This window comes from Mixophyes fleayi, chromosome 3, assembly GCF_038048845.1.
Source record: "Mixophyes fleayi isolate aMixFle1 chromosome 3, aMixFle1.hap1, whole genome shotgun sequence".
Classification (NCBI taxonomy): domain Eukaryota; kingdom Metazoa; phylum Chordata; class Amphibia; order Anura; family Limnodynastidae; genus Mixophyes; species Mixophyes fleayi.
The window spans coordinates 163350606-163373195 of NC_134404.1; the positions used below are offsets into that span (position 1 = coordinate 163350606).

At 40.6% G+C, this 22590-nt stretch overlaps 1 protein-coding gene across 1 annotated transcript in view; it reads right to left on the minus strand.

Moving 5' to 3' along the window:
- IBTK (inhibitor of Bruton tyrosine kinase) overlaps positions 1 to 22590 on the minus strand; it is a 75709-nt gene that overhangs the window by 21016 nt on the left and 32103 nt on the right. Inside the window, exons 17-23 of the mRNA XM_075202691.1 lie at positions 16921 to 17022; positions 11300 to 11417; positions 9014 to 9074; positions 7315 to 7442; positions 6599 to 6711; positions 6111 to 6259; positions 4306 to 4469 (exon numbers count right to left, since the gene is read on the minus strand). Of these exons, the coding sequence (XP_075058792.1) occupies positions 4306 to 4469; positions 6111 to 6259; positions 6599 to 6711; positions 7315 to 7442; positions 9014 to 9074; positions 11300 to 11417; positions 16921 to 17022 (835 nt within the window). The remainder of the gene's footprint in view (positions 1 to 4305; positions 4470 to 6110; positions 6260 to 6598; positions 6712 to 7314; positions 7443 to 9013; positions 9075 to 11299; positions 11418 to 16920; positions 17023 to 22590) is intronic.

Sequence of the window (22590 nt, forward strand, 5' to 3'; positions counted from 1 at the left end):
ATATAGGGACCATGGACCAACAAGGTCCAGGATGGACCTTGTTGAGGCTTAGATAATAGGCCTCCCAGTTGTCTACTCTGGGAATGAAGATCGCTGAGATCACTGATGTGACGCTTTGCCCACAGCATTATCCTAGTCACTTCCTTCATGGCCCTGGCACAGCGAGTGCCGTCTTGATGATTTAGATATGCGACTGCTGTTGCATTGTCCCACTGGACTCTGACCGGCTTTCCCAGCAGAAACAGTAGAGCTTGGAGAAGCACATTGCAAATTACTTGCAACTCCAGCACATTGATGGGAAGAGATGACTCCAGAGGCTCCCACAGATCCTGGATCTGAGAGTCGATATGAATCCTCCCCATCCTGACAAATTGGCGTCTGTGGTGACATTGTCCACTCCTACGTCTGAAATGATCGGTCCTTGGAGAGATGTGACATGAGGAGCCACCCTATAAGGGACAGATGGACCTGAGATGATAGTCTGATCATCTGACTGACCAGGTACAGGTGGGATCCTGTCTATCTGCGCAGGGTCTTCCACTGGAGCGCTCGCGAATGGAACTGAGCAAAGAATACTGCCTCGAAGACAGATACCATGGTGCCCAAAAGCTTCATGCATTGTAAAAAGAACACTTTTTTAGAGGTCCCTGGTCGTGGATTGGACCAAATCTTGTCCCCTGGGAAAAACACTCTCTGACACCCTGGTGTCGAAATCCAGACCTAGAAAGCGCATTTTCTGTGCAGAGAAGACTTTGGCAGGTTGATTATCCAAGCATACGTCTCCAGGAAGGATATGGTTATCTGAATGTGCTGGGACAGGGTCTAGGAAGATGAAGCTTTCAGGACAAGATCGTCCAGATAAGGAACTACCATGATACCCTGGGAGCTGTGAAGGGCTGCCATTACTGCCATCCTTCAGTGAAAACCATCGGGACGATTGTCAGACCAAAGGGTAATGCCCTGAACTGGTAATGGTCGTCCACTACTGCAAAGCGCCGTAGGAACTGATGACCCTGCTACATGGGGACATGAAGAAAGGCATCTTGTATGTCCAAAGCAGACCTGAATTTTCCCTGTTCCATGGTCGTATGACCGTCCGGAGATACTCCATTTTGAAACCCAGGACTCGTACCTGTTGGCTAAGGGTCTTTCGATTGAGACTTGGCCTGCGGGAATGGAGCAAGAATATTACCTAGCCACGAGTGACAATCCCCTTGAACCAGGAGTCGGGGGACAATTCCAGCCACTTGTCCTGAAACATATGACATGCGTGCTCCACCCACATTCCTACAAATGGGGGAGAAGTCATGCTGAAACCAACTCAGTTAGCTTAAGGTTTCCTCGTCTTGAAGGCCCCCGGCCTCGACAGAACCTACTCCGTGTAAGAGTAGACTAACTAACCCATTGCAGGAGATCCTCTAGATCTGCTGAAGGGGCAAAAGGACGTAAACCTGGGATGTTTTGGTTTGGCCTGAGTAAATGGCAATAAGGTGGTTTTTGGCTCATGTAGCCTCCAGTCTGAGCTGGTCCAATCATGCGCTGATTACGGAATACCGTCATAGGGCAGTGCTTCCAGGGTGCGCTTGGAAACCACGTCCCTGAACCAAGAGCAAAGCCACTAGGAGCACCTGGCTGCTATAATTAGCATGTAACATATATAGTATCCCAGGATGTGATCTGTAAGGACCAACAACTTAGCTGTGGGGCAATCACATAGACCTTTGTCTAACTGTTCTGCCCAGGCTTGAATAGCCTTATTTACCCAGGCTGTGGACATGCCCAGCTTGAAAATACGAACAGCCGCTCCCTAAGCAGAACAGAGCAAGAAATCCCCTTCTTGTCAGTGCATTTGGGGAGATGAAGGAAAATAAATGAGCTGTGTCATCTGCCTTTTAAAAGTGAGAAACCAGCTGTGCATGATGTCTGTGGGTTTGTAAAGCCTGAAGGTTGCGAACCCCTAACACCAAATCATCCACGTCCTGTAAGATGGATGATTCTTCCACGCTACCAAAGTCTTTCTCCCCAGATTATTATTATCATCATTTATTTGTTGGGCGCCACAAGGTTTCCGCAGCGCCGTACACAGTACAAACAGTAGTACAAAACAGGGTGACAAAGTACAGAACAATAAACACAAAGTACCAAAGCTTCAGGAACTCCAGGAAGTCATATGGAGTAAAGACAGAGCGGAAGAATCGGTATGGAGAACGGAGGGGGGCCCTGCTCATAAGAGCTTACATCCTAAGGGAGGGTGAAACAAAAACAGGCACAAAAGGGAGCCAGTGAAGCAGGGGGGAGAGAAGAGATGGGCCAGGGGAGAGAGGAAGAATGAGAAGAGTGGATGAGGCGTTAGGTGGATGGTTGGTAGGCTTTGAGGAACAGGTGGGTTTTAAGTGCCCGTTTGAAGGAGCACAGGTTGGGAGACGGACGATTGGAGATTCTCTGGTAATTTCACCCTCTTCCTCAGATGAGAGGTCAAAAGTGGAGTCTAGTATCCTAGCATCCTGTGAGACCTGAAATTTGTGTGATGTTTTGTGTGATGTACGTAGAATGCATTCTGGTGAGGAAGAGGCCCTAGCCAATAACTGGGCTGACTCCGCAAGGGATTGTGCTAAGGTGGATTCCACCTGAGACACCAGAGGTGGGTAGGGCCCCTTTGTGAATTTGACAGGTGTGATGCGGAAGTAGAATAGAAGATTCACCTATCTCATGGTGAGGCATTACCCACATGAGATCTGCTATGGATGATGTCCAAGGACGCAGCAATGCAAGTTCTTTCACGACCAAAGGCACAGACTGAGTCTGGCACTGGTCCTCTCCGCCTTGCAGGCTGTACACTGGACCTCCGAGACAGACTGTCTACGGGACAATTTTGCACATTTTTAATCCGCAACAGACTTTACGGCAGCTTCCCTTTTTTTTTTCTTGTCATGGTGTATGATATATATATATATATATATATATATATATATATATATGCCTGCAGAAGAGTATATGCTTTATGCAGTGAATATAAACATATATCAAGCGTATCAGTTATGCAGGATTCTGTTCAGAATAGCTGTGCTGGATGTTAACAAGGGCCCAGTGATTTTTTATATAAATGGCTGGTGACCCTATTGCTGTTCAAACAGCCTCTACATGTTACTGTGAATATACAAAATATATCAAATCTACTTAAAAATGGATATATATGCAATATAGTATTTTATCAGTATAGCAGGAATTTACATATACACATGCAACAACAACAAAGACCCAGGATGTATTTAAAAATAAATATATCTGGTTATTTTAACAGCTAATGCAAACTGTACAATATATCAGATCTTTAAAGATGGATATAATGCAAATCTTTTACCAAGAAATGACAGCCTCACACATAAAGTCTTAGGAACAATCAGTTGTAGAAAAGACTGTTGAAACAAGTAAAAACCTGTCCTGTATGAAGGGGCAAAGCAGTTCCGATTATCAAGTGCTGACAAATGGCGCTGGAAGCTCCGGCGAAGGCGCCAGGTAGCTGAAGAAGGAGCCTAGGATCTCCTCTTCCTCTCTTGTACAATGGCTGCTCCCGCGCTGTTAAACAGAGATATCTCCATTCTGTGCCCTCCTGTGTGAGTAGCAGCCACAGCTGTGCTCTCCAATTCAACGGAGATCTGCCTGTGGCTGCTCCTGGTCTCCCTGCTATCTGGCAATGCTCGTTGCCTAGGAGCAGGGGGACACGACCACAGCACCTGTCTGTGTGCTGCGGTCGCGGCTTTCAGTTTACTGCCGGTTAGCTGCCCATAGATTATTAAATGTCCGGCTATGCTGGGGGTGAAATAGCTGTCAAAGCTACTCACCCCTGCTCGGGAACCCGGGGTGGAGGAAGGCCGCAGGCTATCCACCCCCTGGGAGGCATCCATGAGCCCAGTAATGTTTTCCCCCTAAAAAGTAAAATAAATAAAATAATTGGAAAAAAAATTAATAAAGCAAACTCCAGGGCAGGAGCCCTGGAAAACATGTCTGACTTCTCAGGGCACTAAAACTAAACTGAGGCTCCTTCCTGTGGGAGGGGTATAGCAGGGGTGGAGCTACACTCACAGATTTAACTGTTTAGTGCCTGGACTCCTGGTACCACCTACTATACCCCAATGTATCGCAGTGTTCCCCAATATGACGTATGAGAAATATAGATAGTCTTATACAAGTAGTCTTGTTTTATTATTGTGTTTGCTCAAAATTGTAAAGCACTGAGAAGTGTGCTGGCACTATATAAATAAATGTTAATAAATGCATTTTAGTGTAATGAAAATAATTATGTACCTGAAAGATACAGCAACCCAATTAGGAGAAGTGGATGGAGTCTGCCTGGTGCTGGGGATAGCTTTTGGAGAAGAAGCCTTGAGTTTTGGCATCTTTTTACCAGTCGGGTCACTCACTGGAGGTGATGACATGCTGACACTCACCTCATAGACTAGATTTTTTACCTGTCATACAAAAAAAAAAAAGGAATAGTTCAACAATTACTTTACACTTATCATCAAATCTAATTTTCAACACAAGTAAATCATCATCTTAAATTGGCTTCAGCGGTTTATTTACTTCCTACTCAATATTGCAGACACAGATTAATACAGAAAAGTGAAACCTTTGCATTAGGCTAGAGGATAAAACACTAAGCCCAGAACGGATGCTCAATGCTGCTAACAGCGAACTTTGGGGGAACAGATATGATAAACAGCATTGTCAGGACCTAATATATGGAAATCTACACAAGACATTTTGTCACAAAGTAGCTCACTAGAAAGAGTGTGGAAACTTGTATGAGAACCAGTTTTTTTGCTATAGAATAGAGTCTACACTCGGAACAACTTTAATGACAAATACTTTAGAACACATTCAAATCAGTACAAGGTGTCCATATTTCACTTTTATATTCATATTTGTCACTTACATGGAGTATTGCTATTTATCTTTACCCCTTTATGACTGATGGGAGTTTACATGTTTGTCACCCGGCCATATTTCTGTGTGCTTACCTGAGATGTTATTTTTAACTGTTTTGTGTATCCTACTAAATGTCACATATTGTATAAAACAGACACAGGGCTGTGTTTTGGTGGCATAGTGAAAATAAATATCCCTTTTAGTGCATTACATAGGTTGATAAAAAAAAGAAAGAAAGAAAGACTTTCCCATGATAATTTCCATAGTTACTTTATCCCAATTAATTAGCAAATGCCTGGAAATTAGCCCCAAAAATAATTTGTTAGTTGTCCAGAGTATAGTAAAAACAAATATGTGCATTGTATGTTATAAGGGATATAAGATGGTTTTAATTTTGGTTTTAGCTTTTTTTTTTCCTTTTTATATAACAAAGGTAGTCTCTGTCTTGTGTCTCCTCTACTGCCAGCACTGATAGATTCACTGTAAACTGTATCTGAAAACAGCTGACACACAGATCTCCCTTGTAGCTGCTTCTCTGCCCATAGAAAATCCAGATTCCCTGTGATCAGAGGTGAAAGTCCTCGTTTTCCTACTGAGTTAAACATAGAACTCCATTTGTGCCCTGTGTAGAGTGACACGGTGGTCAGGAACCTTCCCCAGAATCAAATGTTGTCCCTTAGATCTGGGTTCCATACATGGCGTGTAGAGAACGGACTTAAATTTAAGTCTATTGAACCCAAGATCTGTCTGCCTTGGTGGTCAATTTGCCAAATGGTGGACGGAAAGATGTTAGAGGCCAAGTCCACAGTTGGAAAACATATATATATATATATATATATATATATATATATATATATATATATATATTTAGAAGGCTACACTGACTCAACAGAGAAAAATACTAAAACTATGTGTAGGCATAAAGATTCCCAAGTTCTAGACACAATAAATCAAGGAGAATAATAAGGTTATAGTCCATTTAAGTGCTCTGATTCATGGTGTTACATATCTGAACATACAATTATTGTAAATATGCTGCAAAGCTTCTTTAAATATGTTAATACCCACTATATGATTAGGGAGAGAGAGAAGGCACACAAGGTGGAGTGTAAGAGAAATTACAAAAAATTGTGTTGATGTTTTTGATTTTTAGGATTTAGGAATCTGGTATATTGACAAACCTCATGTTTTTCTAGACTGAAGTTGGCTATGAAATCAGGTGATTGTAAATCTCTTGGGCTACTTGCACCGACAAAGCTTCCTTCAGAATCAGAGGTCAGCAAGTCCTGGAGTGACTCTACAGAATTGTTTTTTTCGGACTTGAAAAATCCTACAAACAAAATGCATCAGAAAAATTCTGAGATGTTTAGACAAAGACATAGACCATAATATACTGCCAGGCAGCTGAGGACAATAAAAATGGAGTGATTCAGTATCCCACCACCCTGTCCTCAGTTAGGGACAGAATGCATCGCAGAGCATTTGCTCTGAGCATTGCATACTTTGCACTAATCATCAGTTCATCATACTTTATTAGCTATAGTTTTGAGTATGCCAAATCATTAATATTCCCAACTAGGTAATAATCATAGGCTTGACATATGAAATAAAAATTACAGAAAATAAATGACACAAAACATACTAAAAAGCATGAACTGCATACACAGACCTGTGGCTGGTGGGCTCTGAATGATGTCTGACAGATTATACCCGCCAGAGCTGTCAGATCGCTTCCTTGGCTTCCTTTTGGGTTTTGTTTTAGCTTTCTTGAAAAGTGCTTCTCTGGAAACAAAAATGCTCATGATTTCTAAACAAAGTGAGACAGCAACAAATGTTCTACTACTTCCAAGATGCTGGTTAACAGAACATGTAGTAGCGTCAGCAATGCACATTCCCATGTCTCGGCCAAGCTATGTCCCTCTGAGTCACAGAATTAGGCAAAGTTAATACAGAGATTGATTACCACACTCTCACACTGTGAGAGCAGAAACTACACAGCTATCATTTAGACAGAAGAGTGCTCCACAAACAAGAACACAGCTGTACAATATTCTACCAAAGGAAGACAGGTAAGTAAACACTTTAAGAATTTGAGTAGGGATGAATGAATATAGAATTTTATATAATTACAGAAAATTACATACAACAAGCTCAAATATTCCCGACTAACAAGTTATAAAAACAAGTGAAGTGCTAACATAATAGCAATGTGTATCACAATACTAGACTATGCAATGTAGTAGGATGACATTATGATAAATGTCAACACTGTTTAATGTGTCATTTACATACAATTTGTGGTTCTGGTAAACATAAAGTGGCATTACAGATGCTAATCAATGAACTCCCAGAAAGCACAGGATGTTACTTTAAAGATCAACTTACTGCGTAGCTTGTTCAGAAAAACTGTCATCCCTAATAGACATAAAACTTTCACCATCATCTGACTCTAAAGTGCTGATGTCTGGTCCATCCAAGTATGGTGTGATCAGTCTCTTGTCCATGGCAGGAATCTTGCATTTAATAAAAAAAAACAAAAAACAGCTTAGACTGGATTCCACAGTAAAATAGTATAATTATAAATGCAAAAAAGAATAATGCAATAGAGTTTAGTTAATGTGAACGGTCTTAATTTCCCCAGGAAACGTACTCTTGCGCTGAATGCTCTTCATCGAGAAGGCCCATTTAAATGGTATGAATTCATCTATAAAAGTAAGCAATTTCTGCAAACTTTAATTGCCTCAGCAGATTTTAAGCAATGTTCAATAGAGATCCAGAGGATGTACAGACAGACAAACACACACACATCCATTTTGTCAGAAGCCAATTAACCTACCAGTATGTCTTTGTAGTAATGGGAAGAAACCAGAGTACCCAGAGGTAACCCTCTCAAACATGGTGAGAACATACAAAATCCACACAGATAGGGCCCTGGTTGTAATCGAACCCATGACCCCAGCACTGTGAGGCAGTCTCTGAAGCTTACAGAGCTCTATAACAAAAACTTTAGATGTAGACCACTTTGTTGTCTCCACTGCAAAAGCTAATAAAATAGTTGTCCCTAAACCAAGTAGGGTTTACAACTCTTGTAGCAAATCTAGACAATTTCTTTAATAAATGTACAAATAAACATTTTTGCCAACATCCTAGCGAATTGCCTTAAATCTGGCTTTCCACCTTGATAAAGCCGTATCAGGTCAGCTTTGTTCCGGCTCATTGAGGCTCGGACAACACTACAGGCACAACACATCTAATATGTTTAGCCCAAAATAAACCAAAATGCAGTTTAGTAATGTTACTGGATGCCGAAAAAGCCTTCGGTATGATTAGATGGCCCTTGATGTTTAGAACACTAGCCCATAGGTGTTTTTCTGGTATTTTCCCAAATGGCATCTAGCTCCTTTATCACAACCCTCCAGCGACTGCTTCAGCTAATAGATTTACATCATTCCCTTTAAATATTTCTAATGCCACTCATCAAGCTCCACCTAATGTTCCCTAATCTTTGATTTAATTATTAAACCACTAGCGGTTAGAAATAGGATGATTTAGAAAATTTCAGGTATCTCATCAGGTCACTCTGATCATAAAATTGACTTATATGCATATGATATCTTGTTAACTCTCTGTGACCTCTTCACTTCTCTACTAAATCTCTCTAAAGGACGGACACAACATAGCTTGTTATTAAACTATAAAATTAGCACTAGCAAAATGGAAGCTTTAGATTGAAACAGTCCCTCTAGTTTGAAAATACTTCTTGAGCTAAACTTTAACTTTAAATGGCAGACACACAACAACAAATAGCTTGGGGTTTATATTACCCATGATCATCAACTCTTTGTAGCTAACTCATTATTCAGTAAAATTTTCCATAATAAAATCTCCCTCCAGACCCCCAGTAGTAGAACCATCAGATTCCCATGAGCCCAGCAGAGTTGCTATAACACGGACTTGTCAGTCAATGTTAAAAAGGATGGAAAACCAGAGTGCCAAAATCCCAAAATTTCAGAGTGTCCTTCTCAGCCCTATACACTCAGAATATCCCTACTTCACACTCAAAAACATTCCCTGCTTTCCTTACCATTTTTCTATAAGACTCTGCCAGGTCTTTCAGCACATCATCACTCAGTACATCCAAAGACCTGCACAACAGTAAAAAGATTTACTAAATAAAATTCATAATAATTTTAAAATGTTTAACAACTATCTTGGAAAAAAAGAAAGAGTAGAAAAGAGTATTATACAATTCTTATATACAAACATGTTAAACAGGTTTTACACTTTACCTTTATCATCATCATCACCATTTATTTATATAGCGCCACTAATTCCGCAGCGCTGTACAGAGAACTCATTCACATCAGTCCCTGCCCCATTGGGGCTTACAGTCTAAATTCCCTAATATAGACACACAAACACATACACAGACAGACTAGAGTCAATTTTTATAGCAGCCAATTAACTTACCAGTATATTTTTGGAGTGTGGGAGGAAACCAGAGCACCCGGAGGAAACCCACGCAAACACGGGGAGAACATACAAACTTCTCATAGATAAGGCCATGGTCAGGAATTGAACTCATGACCCCAGTGCTGTGAGGCAGAAGTGCTAACCACTACGCCACCGTGCTGCCCAACCTTCCTTCATCATGACCTACCCCCTCAAGTAGTAAAGTGACAGAGAGGCTTTATTCTAGACTAAAGAGTACTGGGCAGATTCAGTCCTCCTGCAATGATAGCTCACAGTGCAAATCTGCTCCAGGGGTGCAACTAGGGGAGATAAGGAGGACCAGGGGACGGTCTCTCCTTATTTACTACAAGGAGGGAAGGCATAATGAATGAATGAATGAATGAATGAATGAATTGATCAATTAAGCTGTACTGAATTAAACTGCAAACATTAATGAATTAAACAGTCAATAAATGTGATTTGGTGGAGGCAATAAACGCCAAACACATACTTCACAGCCCTTTAAAAAAATAAAGCCTAAGTGTAGTTTGCCTTAAGGTGATGTACACCCAGTGATATGCATACAGCAACATGATGATGCGAAGAAACTTCTATAAGTGACTGATAGAACCTATACTTCTACCACATAGCACTGGGGTCATGAGTTCAATTCTTGACCATGGCCTTATCAGTGTGGAGTTTGTATCTTCTCCCTGTGTTTCAGTGGGTTTCCTCACACACTCCAAAAACATACTGGTAGGTTAATTGGCTGCTATCAAATTGACCTGAGTCTCTCTTTCTCACTGTCTGTGTGTGTGTTAGGGAATTTGGACTGTAAGCCCCAATGGGACAGGGACTGATGTGAATGAGTTCTCTGTACAGCGCAGCGGAATCAGTGGCGCTATATAAATAACTGGTGATGACGATGGTGGGCTTAGTCTGCCTTTTAATAGGTACTGGGCATATTTATTCTTTAAATATAGTGCTTGTAAGACAGTACTCTGTTATTGATTACATTATTGCAACAGTTGCCCATCGCAATTATACAACACCCAATGAAATTTCCTGTCATAATGAAGACACATTTCTTCGGAGCCCAAATGATTGGTACTTTCACTTCATAACGCATAGTCTGCTGGCAGATGTTGGTCAAGCATGTTGTCATGTATTCTGTGCTGCCCTGGACTTATAAAAAAAAAAAATTCTGACAGCTCTCATTCTCTTCTCTGTAAAATGCAGTATGTATTATTTGAGCTACCGCCTAGTTTGCAGCAAGGAGCATGTGATAGAAGGAGTAAATTGTTGGTTGGCTTCTAAAGGCCAGAAGCTGTAATGCATATCAGACTTGATTTTAAGAGGGAATGGTTTTAAATAATGTGTACATGCTGCCAGCAGCAGAAGAGGATAGGGTGGGGGGGATGGACTTTCTGCTTATCTATGCGGAACAAAGAAAAAGTCAGTCACAGGTGCACTGACCTTTAACCTGATGACATACTGCGGGAGACATAAGTCTCTGCTGAACCAGGACAGTGGGGAAGGGGGGGGAAGGGGGCACCAACAATTGTGTCAGTCATTGAAACCAACAACTTCCAGTGACTGCATTCAAGGGTAGCACGAAACAGGTAATTTAACAAGTTAAAAACTTGATACTTGAGTGCAAACTGCATCCAATTGAAAAAGTATTATGTATGAAAATGACTTTACAAAATAGAGAAAGTAGAGGACACCCTCTTTAGTCTCCATGAAGCATTTTAAATACATCCCGTTTATACATCCTGCCATATAGGACACAGACATCTTTGTAGTGCACACACCAGTAAGAACATCAAAATTACAGTCAAAGAAAAACTGTATATAGAATAGGGTTGGTGGATTAACTTAATAGACTATATAAAAACACTGGTGTATACGTACGTACCTTGCTTCCAACAAAGCTGCCATGTTTAACCCTATAAATTGTAGGCAGGAATTTTTTAGCTGATCAGCATTGTACAATGCAGCAAATTCCAGTAATTCAGCTGCATTCTTCAGAGTAACTGGGGGAAGGAAGAAAACACTTAAGTGTATATGAGTCCAGGTAACTGGAATAAACAGTCAAGTTAATGTTAGTTGAATATATATAATATAAAAAGGTAAGTTATTATTTAAAGTAATCTATAATACAAACTATGAAAATATGGAGATCTGTATTCAGTTGCTGAATCATAGAGACTTCACATAACCTGTGTTTAGTTACAAGCTATTATGTCACATGGGTGAAATTGACATTTTCATAAAATATTAAATGTTAACATACAGTATGTCTACACAGGCATAACATACAGAACACAAAAGTCGAATTAGAAACCACAGAACTATACCACGGTGAACATGGCTTTCAGTTATAAAGTTTATTATATTATCCTAAGAAATGTGGCATTTGAATAGGACACATTATTAGGTTTTAAACAACATGGGACAAAATTGTTTTTGTAATACAACAGTTTAATTTTGATGTGGAAATAATATAATATACACATTAAAAAGAATAATGTTTTTATAATCCTGGCATGTTTTAATGAACATTTATTTGATTTGCATGTAACAAGTTTATGAGAAAACAAAGTGAATACAAATCACAAATAAGAATATAGGAGGGAGCATGAACCTCTGCACTTTAATCTGGTAGACTGATTGTGCACTATTTACGTCAACACGAGATTTGTAAAGGAGGTAATATAATAAAAACACAGAATTAACTACATAGAATAACTTTTAGCGTTCTAGCGACTACAGCTCGGTCCAGTTGGCACGTGATCGTGTTTATAAAACAGGTGGTTAGAGAATCAAAATATTTGATTTTGTAATTAATAGACATAAATATATGAATGATATGCCCGCATATAGTATGAAATAAGAATATATGTTTTTAATACGTTATGTTGTTTAAAAGAACATGTATAGCGGTTTTATGGATAGTTGAGAAACTTAATGTTCATTTGTCTCATTTTTATAAAAGCTGCGTAATTATTTGAATAGTGTGAAGTCTGATTGTATTAACCAATTTGAATGCAAAGTTGGGTGAAACAGGTATAAATAAATGGTTAATGTTGACATATGCATATATTTTCATTACACTGGTAATCTTTCTAGACTGACCACAAATTACGGAGGCATCTGAATGTTCTCAATAATGTAATGTGGATTTAAGCATGATAATGCACTTTGACAGCTATAAGTGCACCGACAATTAATATAATAAAACTTATAGTTCTGTACTCTGTTAATAATTATTGAACCTGAAAAAGAATGAGGAGCTCCCCTGAACACCTTAAAACCCTATTTGTCGAGGTATAATAAATCAGCTCAGATAAGCCTATAGGAATGTCGTCCTGTGGTTCATTACCTTTACTCCTAGAACAGATAGGAGGAAACCGCATAGTCAAGAGCACCGCCATTTCCAGTGAGATAAAGAGGACATAAACCCTATACTGCACATGGATTACATAGACATATGCAGAAGTTCTGAAATCTCTGACACCTATGTCTTTAGAGCTGCATGGGAAGGGGTGTACTTGGTATAGTTTGTTTACAGTTACATCTGTGCACAATATACAGACATCGTTGGAGAAAAACCTAAAGTTTGACACACACTGCACCAGCAATATCAATAAACAGTCCAGACATTACTGAGCACATGACCCTCAAACCACTGTGCCAAGGAACTGAAATGGCAAGTCTACCTGTGGGTACAGTCATCTGCCGACTGAACTAACATGCGCTATGTGATCCAGCTGCTCTGGTAAAGAGGTTCATTTCTGTCCCAACTGACTGATGAGGATCATTGACATAGGACTTAGATTGATATGATTGTACGCCATATTATGATGGAGATACATCTTAGCACAGCATGATTGCAATAAATGAATCAAGGGTTAAGTGTACTAGTATGTTCACTTATAGCTGTAACAAAAGAGCATAAGGAATAGAGGTATAAGACATTGTTCAGAATGAAAACATGAAAAGATTGTGTATGTGAAAATAAATGTAGCTCTATAAAATAAATATATAGTTACGACAGAAGAAGTAGTCCCAGGACTATGAAAGAGTCTTCCTGGCATTTAAGTAGTTTCTCATAGTTGACAAATGTTAAAAGTTTCCTCAGCCCGGACACATCACACAATTACACTACATATCCATTCCAGGCACAGGAACCTGCATTCCCACACAAACCCAAGAACATTAGTGTCTCATTTCAAGATATGCAGACAGCAGTATCAGTTTACATTACAAATAAAGCTCTTTTCTCCCCAACTGTAAATGTCAGGAAGATCACAAACAGAACGGTGTTTACATATGGATTATCGCTGTGGCTCTTGGTTCATATTTGCCAAGCACTGCACAACAAACAGACGGCAGAGAAGTCATCTTTTATCATGTTTGCTCCCAGCTGGGCAGCATACTGTTCTGTGCTAATTTGGTGTGGTCCCAGTGTTAAGAGGCGTTACTCTCCCTCACCCTACAAAACTGCGTAAGCAATATGAGTAATAGAGCTGACCAGCTGCTCACAGCAATTCTTCATATATGCAGAAACTGGGGCTGTTTCAGCTGATTGCCTCTTTATTTGCAATATAAGCTGGGACCAGGGAGTACTCTTAGCTAACATTTTTATTTATTGGCCACCAAAAGAACAATTATTTGCTTGTACAGAACACAATCCTAGTGGGAATGCCAAGTATGGAATGCAGCTGAGATAATAGGCTATCAAGCTAGGTCAGTGTGTGTGATCATTCTCTGCACCTAGTTGAGGGGGAAATGTCCTTCTTTACTGGGATGGAAATGTTACCCATTCTAATTAAACGGAAGAGGAAGCTCCCTCTTAGAGATGGATGAGAGAAAGCTCAGACAGTCAGTAGACAACAGACCATGGGATTGTTTAGGAGACCTCTAAGGCATACGCACTAGACATGTTATCCTCAGCCATAAGTTTAGTACAAATGATGCACATCATAGTTTTTTTTCTATAAACAAAAGCATACAGTGGCTATAAAATGTATTAACCCCTTTGACATATTACACATTTTACTTTCTTACACCATGGAAGAATTATTGATTTGGAAATTCTTATCACTGATCAATACAAATTAATCTAATGTCAAATAAAAAAAGAAAATGCAAATCATATTGTAAATGAAAAATAAAGTAAACAGTAACTACATAATTATTCACCCTCTAAAAACTTGGTATAAGTACTTTTAGTTGCAATAACAGCTGTTAGTATTTGGGTAAGTCTCTACCAGCTCTGAACACTAATCTTGGACCATTCTTAGCTTGAGTTGCTTAGATTGGATGGTAGTAATTGGAGAACAACACTTTTGAAATCATTGCACAGATTCTCGATGGGATTAAGGCGTGGGGCTTTGACTGTGCCACACCAAGACATCCAATGTGCTTTCTGGGAAACTTTAGGCAAAATTTAATGCGAGTTTACTTGTTTATCATTTTCTTTTTGTGGCTACTCTTCCGCAAAGTGCAGATTTCTAAAGGGCCCAAGTCATTGTTGTCCAATGAACAGCTTCTTCCATCTCTGCTATGATGGACAGCAATTGAGTAGGCATAGGCCTCTTAGTGGCCCCTCCATAAAAAGTGCCCTTGTCGAACACATGCTTAGTTTTGGAAAAAAGCCTGTTATGAATGAAATCACAGTTGAGCTATAATCTATTTCTTTATGCTCCATAACATAGTAAAAGTCTTTAAAATCGTATGTCCTTCCCTGACTGGTGATTTTCAATAACATTTTATTGGATTTGATCTAAATGTTCTTTGGTCTTCATGTCAATCGAAAAACACTTAATAAATAAATCCATTTTAATTCCATAATGTGAAAAAATTAAATATGAAAAATGTAGCATACAGAGGGTTTGATGTGGTAAGCTCCATCGCACCCCTAAGGGTTATATCCACCATTGTTACACAGTGTGGAGAGTCTATTACATACACAACAATTTATTCAGCAATTTACTAAATTCTAAGCTGATCTTTTCTCACCAATATCTACATATACTGAAGTAGAGGACATGAGTTTCTTGCTTAGCTACTGGATGCCCCTATGACAGAGGACAGATCACCCACACAATAGCATCCTAGCAAGGCCTCCAAGGACTATTTGGCCAACAGTTAATTTCTACAGAGCATATATGTATATATAATATGTATTTGTGCCTCATTTATTGCAAACACACAACTTGGCCTTGGAGCCAGAGATACTGACCAGGTTCCACATAAGAGACTTTGAAACGTGCCCAACCAGTGTCAACATTTGTAGGCTTGTTTATGCCCAGGCCATAAAGCAGGTGAATATTAAAATGTTGGACTAAGTGCTTACCTTGCAGTTAAATCAGGTAATGCTGTATTTTTTTTCAGCCTGACCAACAAACTTTCTTCTATGCCAGTCAATTAGCATTATTAACCCCCAATGTCTTTGTTTGGTAATGACCTTTGTTTTCTGGGTTCAATTGCTGTATAGCTCCCCAAAACATGAGGATCTGTGCTAATGAGTAACATCTCCAACTAAAAGATCCTCACCATGAAGATCAAAAAACAATTCACTGGGCAGGCGCACCCACAAAGGGTGTGCTTTGTTCCTTCTGTTATATACCACAGTAAAATCTCTGAATTTCTTCATTCATATGAGTATACAAGGGCAATATGGCATGGATAACATGAAACTCTCCTTACGTTATACAGGTCCCACCTATGTGATTACCGAATACATCCGTTTCTTGGTCTTATAATAACAGGCATAAACATAATAATTTCCCCGTTGATACAATGGTCCCTACAAAATTGGTATGGTCCTCCCAGATTACATACCTTTATTTCACTATATCACTCTTGACTATGGTTATCTCTACCTGTGCAGACAACCCTCACTTAGTCATAGAATTCTACAAAATAAACCCTGGTGTAATGACCCTGGTCAATGAATTTCTTCATTACTGTTTACAGCTGGTATACATAGTTCAATGAAAAGGGGAACATAATGTTAACAGGGTTAATCTGGTCCTCTTATCAGAGTGTGCCTTTGTTAACTCATCCTTGTCCTATAAACACTGGATTAAAACTATTCTCTAAAGCATGGAAAGCAAAGCTTAAGTCTATAGAGACTGGCATATCGAGGATGTCATGAGCACACATTACCATAATGTGAAAAATGCCTCTGGTTTGTTAACATTATTGCCATTGCAAAATTGACAGCACCATCCCATCCCATGTGTTCATGGCCTGCTTCCTCCCTGTGTTGCAAAGCAAAGTGTTTATTTGCTCTTTTCATGTGGTCTGTCATTTGCACTAACTGGATTTTGCTGTTGTGTATAAATGGCACATTATTATAAGAGGTCTTGCATTTACTTGATCATTTACTGTAGATGTGCTGTTTTATGGGAGACACTACATTAGCTTGTTTATGTAAAACTTTATATTTTTAATAGACAATGTCCCCGATTAAATACAGAAATTGAGTAACAACCCTTTCTCCGCAAAACGTACGCCACTACTTACGTCTTTCAGTAATAGTGACTTCACATATTTCCTTTAATCGAATGATGAGCAGCTGATCTGCCATAACTAGAACATTGCAAAGAAATTCCACATTTGAAGACTCTGTAAGAAAAAGAAGTTGTTTATAATTAAATATAGCAAGTTGTGTCTTTTAAAGGTGTAATGTGAAAAATAACAATTTGCAATCAACACCTGTTTTGTAGGACACTTCATTACCACTACAAAAAAAAGAAAGAAAAACATTTGCTTAGCCAGAACAAACAAACAAAAAACTCCATGTCCTACATATCAACTCACCTCAATATGTCTGAGAAGTACCTGTCACTTGCATACAGTGGACTCTTGTTTTTGTGAGGTGAGAAAGTGTTCCAAAAATGCAAATATCATGTCAACAGGAACTTAGAAGCATCACTGAACTACTAGGCTGCAGATTTATAAAATAGGATTTTTGTACTCAACGTAAAATCCCTTTGTCGTAGTCCATTGGGGGACACTGCCATACTAGTCGTATAGTAGGTGGTACCAGGAGTCCAGGCACTTATACAGTTAAGTCTGTGAGTGTAGCTCCACCCCTTTTATACCCCTCCCACAGGAAGAATATTCAGTTTATGTCTAACGAAGCCCGAAGGAGGTCAACTAGGTTAAGTAACCACAACAACACAGTCAACCATACAACATTCAAAGTAAGGGTGGGCGCACAGTGTCCCCCAATGGACTATGAGAAAGGAATTTTATGGTGAGTACAAAAATCCTATTTTCTCATACGTACAATTGGGGGATACCGAGATACATAGGGCACCTACCAAAGCTGCCACCTAAGGGAGGGACTGCTCTGACATGGCTGCACGCAGAACCCTACGGCCAAAGCTGGCATCCTGTGATACAAAGCCTTGTAACCTATAGAATTTTACAAACGTGTGAACAGATGTCCATGTAGCCTCTAGGGCACACCTGTTCAGCAGACGCACCATGACGCACAGCCCAGGAAGCACCCAGAACCCTGGCAGCGGTCTATCTGACCTCAAGTAAGCCAGCTTGATGGTGGATGTAATCCACTAAGCTAAAAAGAACTTAGAAGCAGGCCAACCTCGTTTCTTTGCGTCATAAAGCACAAAAAGATCTGCGGTATTACGTAATCCAGCTGCGCGGTCCACATAGCACCTAAGAGCCCTAACTACATCTAGAAGCAACAAAGACTGATCACGTGACCTAGAACTTTGAGCAAAAGCAGGGACAACAATTTCCTGATTTAAATGAAAGCGGGAAACAACCTTAGGAACAAATGAGGGCTTGGTGCGAAGCACCGCCCTTTCTTCCCGAAAAACCAAAAAGGGGGGGGGGGGGCTGGGGGACAAGATAAAGCCCCCAACTCAGAGACTCGGCGTGCTGAAGACACTGCCAAAAGAAAAGCCACTTTCCAAGTAAGGAAACAAAGCTCCACCGACTGTAAAGGCTCAAGTGGATCTTTAATCAAATTCAAGTGCCACAGCTCGACAGGATGAACAAATGGAGGCAAAATATGATGCGCCCCCTGTAAGAAAGTATGAACTTCCGGACGGGAGGCCAGTTTACGCTGGAAATAAATGGACAATGCTGAAACCTGCGATTTCAACTAGGCTAAGCGCAACCCCCTGTCCAAACCAGCTTGAAGGAAGGCCAGCAACCTAGAGAGCTTCAAACAAGAAGTGTGAAACTTATTTGATTCACACCATAGAATATAAGTCCTCCATGTTCTGTAATAATTGGCTGTCGATGAAGGCTTCCTGGCCTTGATCATGGTCTTAACTACCCTAGTTGAAAATCCCTTGGCCTTCAGAATCATGGTCTCAATAGGACCGCCATTAAAGTCAGCCAACCTAATGAGTGGCATCGCAGAGGACCCTAAGTGATTAAGTCTGGCTTGAGAGGTAGTCTAAACGGAGGTTCTACTACCATTCCTAGCAGGTCTGAGTACCAGGCTCAGTGTGTCCAGTGCGGAGCCACTAAGATGGCCTTCAGCCGTTCCCTCTTCAGTTTCTTGAGAACCTTTTGAATTATAGGAAGGGGAGGGAATACGTAAACTAGGTGAAACCACAAAGGAATCACTAGACCATCCACGAATCCCGCTGCATTGCCCCGGTCTTTGAGCAAAAGACAGGAACTCTGAAGTTCAACCGCTAGGTCATCAGATCTATTTCTGGACAACCTCAGCATTGAACCAGGAGATCAAAGACTTCCGGATGAAGAGACCATTCTTCCGAGGAACTATGTTTCGGCTGAGATAAATCGGCCTCCCAGGGTTACGTTCTCCGACTGTGTGGAAATGGCGCTGAAAGCTCTGTGATGGTGTCAGGAAGCAGGGGAGGAGTCCCTTTTCAGCAAATGCCTGTCCCCGCTTCCACAAAGAAGATATCCTCTGCCAATCTGTGCCCCCTGTGTGAGGTGCAGCAACAGCTGTGCTCTACGATACAACGGAGATCTGCTGTGACTGCTTCTGGTCCCCCTTCTTGTCCGGCAATGTCGCAGCCTGGGGGGGGGCGCGACCGCAGCACCTGCCGGCTATTTTGTTTAAAGGTGTCTGGCTCTGCTGAGGGTGAGATAGCTGTCAAAGCTACTCACTCCGGCTCAGGGACCTGGGGTGGAGAAAAGCCGCAGGCTGTCCATTCCCTGGGAGGCATCCCTGAGCCCAGCCCTTCCCCCCCCTGTAAAAAGGTAAAGATAAATAAATATTAAATAAAATTAAATATATTAAATCCAGGGCAGGAGACCTGGAAAACATGTCCAAATCCTAAGGCACAATAACTAAACTGAATATCCTTCATGTGGGAGGGGTATAGCAGGGGTGGAGTTACACTCACAGACTTAACTGTTTAAGTGCCTGGACTCCTGGTACCACCTACTATACTCCTATATATCGCAGTGTCCCCCAATTGGACGTATGATAAATATTGTCTTTGTTCATGAACGAGCTGCCTACACTATACACACTGATCAGCCACAACATTGAAACCACTGACAAGTGAAGTGAATAACATTGATTATCTTGTTAATATGACACCTGTCAAGGGGTGGGATATATTAGGCAGCACGTGAATAATCAGTTCTTGAAGTTGATGTGCTGAAAGCAGGAAAAATGGGCAAACGTAAGGATCTAAGCGACTTTGACAAGGGTCAAATTGTGATGGTTAGATGACTGGGTCAGAGCATCTACAAAACAGCAGGTCTTGTGGGGTATTCCCAGTATGTAGTGGATAGTACCTACCAAAAAAGGTAGAAGTAAGGACAACTAGTGAACCAGCAACAGGGTCATAGGCACCCAATGTGGATAGTTGAGCGTGGGGAGTGAAGGCTAGCTCGTCTGGTCCAATCCCACAGAAGACCTACTGTAGCACAATTGCTGAAAAACTTAATGCTGGCTATGATAGAAAGGTGTCAGAACACACAGTGCATAGCAACCGTAAACCGTTCAGAGTGCCCATACTGGACCATGGAGCAATGAAAGAAGGTTGCCTGGTCTGATGAATCACATTTTTTTTTTATATCATGTGCACGGCCGGGTGAATGTGCTTCGTTTACCTGCAAAAATTGTTCAGGAATGGTTTTAGGAATATGACAAAGAGTTCAAGGTGTTGACTTAGTCTCAAAATTTCCCAAACCTCAATCTGATCAAGCATCTATGGGACGTACTGGAAAAACAAGTCAAAGCCATGGAGGCCCCATCTAACAACTTAAAGGATCTGCTGCTAAAGTCTTGGTGCCAGATACCACAAGACACATTCACAGGTCTTGTGGAGTTCATGCATCGACGGGGCAGAGCTGTTTTGGCGGCAAAAGGGGACCTACACCGGGGCAGCATGGTGGCTTAGTGGTTAGCACTTCTGCCTCATAGCAGTGGGTTCATGAGTTCAACTCCCGACCTCTGTGTGGAGTTTGTATGTTCTCCGTGTGTTTGCGTGGGTTTCCTCCAGGTGCTCCGGTTTCCTCCCACACTCTAAAAACATACTAGTAGGTTAATTGGCTGCTATTAAATTGACCTTAGTCTCTCTCGGTCTGTGTGTGTGTAGTAGGGAATTTAGAGTGTAAGCTGCAATATGGCAGGGACTGATGTGAGTGACTTATCTGTACAGCGCTGCAGAATTATTTTGAATCATTCTGTCAGCAAGACCCTCCTTAGAGCCTTGAAAACCATTACTAGTCAGGAAGAGCCATCCTTCTTCAGAACAGGAAAGAGGTTCAAATAGAAATGGGACTTAGCATGGTGAGGAAAAATTCAATTATACATGCAGTCTCCCTTGGAAACTATGACAGAAAAAAATCTTGTGGAGGTAATGTTGGGGGGATCAGTGAGAGCCCTAGTGAGTTTGGGGTTGGAAGCATATGGGTGGAGGCTGGGGAGTTGTTTTGTGCCCCTCCCCCTCGCTCATTAAAGAGGCACCAGCCATACACTGACCAGTGCTGAATTTCTGAATTACCCTATAGCAGGCTTGGCTAACCTGTGGCACTCCAAGGGGGGTATTCAATTGTTAGCGTTAACAGGAAAAAACGAGCACTCAAAAAATCTTAGCGTTAATACGGTAATTACTCGCGGAATTTCAGCTCGCTGCTCCCTGAGCGGCGAGCTGAAATTCTGCGAGTAAACTACCATATTAACGCTTTTATCGCGCAATATTACCGTATAAACGGTAATTTTTTTTGAGCGCTCGTTTTTTCCCGTTAACGCTAACAATTGAATACCCCCCCAGGTGTTGTGTATAAATTTGTACAATGTGAAATGTAGACCTCAGCAATTATTATAAGGTCCCCAGCAAAAATAAACTCTTATGGAAAAAAACAAACAACCAATAATGGACCACAGTTCACACAACTGGATGAAACAAACGCCTGAAATGTAGTACCAAACAATATGAAACAATTGTTTAGATTTAGGAGTTTCAATTATAAAATACTCTGGTGGCTAATGTAAGACACATAATGCAATTTATGTAGTGACAGGAAACTAAAACCCTCAGTAAGGATTGCACAACAGCCACAATGCGGGAAATAGCATTTGCCTTGAAGCGAATATGACCATCAGATGGCATTTTGCCAAATGAATCAGAATGCCACCCCTTGTGTAAGCAGATATTCAAGATAGTCGGAAATACCAACAAATGTTAGGTAAAAGATAGTATGAGATACATGATATGTGTATCTCAAGCAAAAGCAAAATTATTGGCATCTAAATCCACCCAGTATACTGAGAGCAAAGTACACGGGTACCAGGTACATAGAATGTACACATGAAATAAAAAGCATATGCCAGACAAACATTTTTTAGAGGAAAATAGATGGTTATAAACAGAACAAATATAAATGAAAGAACAGTAAGTAAGATTAATTGCTAACAATTATGCCAGTCACACACAGATGAACTATATTGACCAGTTTGGTCATTCTCCAGGGCCTGCCCAGGAAGAAGCAGAATCTCTGCATAAAATGCCCACCAGAAATCTCAGTAAGAATTTGTGAATGTTTAGGACACGAGTGACCCATTTACTGTTTCTTATTGCAAATAACATACAGGCACGTTATTGATCCTGTCCAGGTTTTTGATATGCCAATCACAGAACAGGTTCTACAGAAGTGGACTATATTCTCTCTATTGAAATGAGTGGTAGATTTATCTTGCTCTTAGAAAGTCTGACCTGTTAT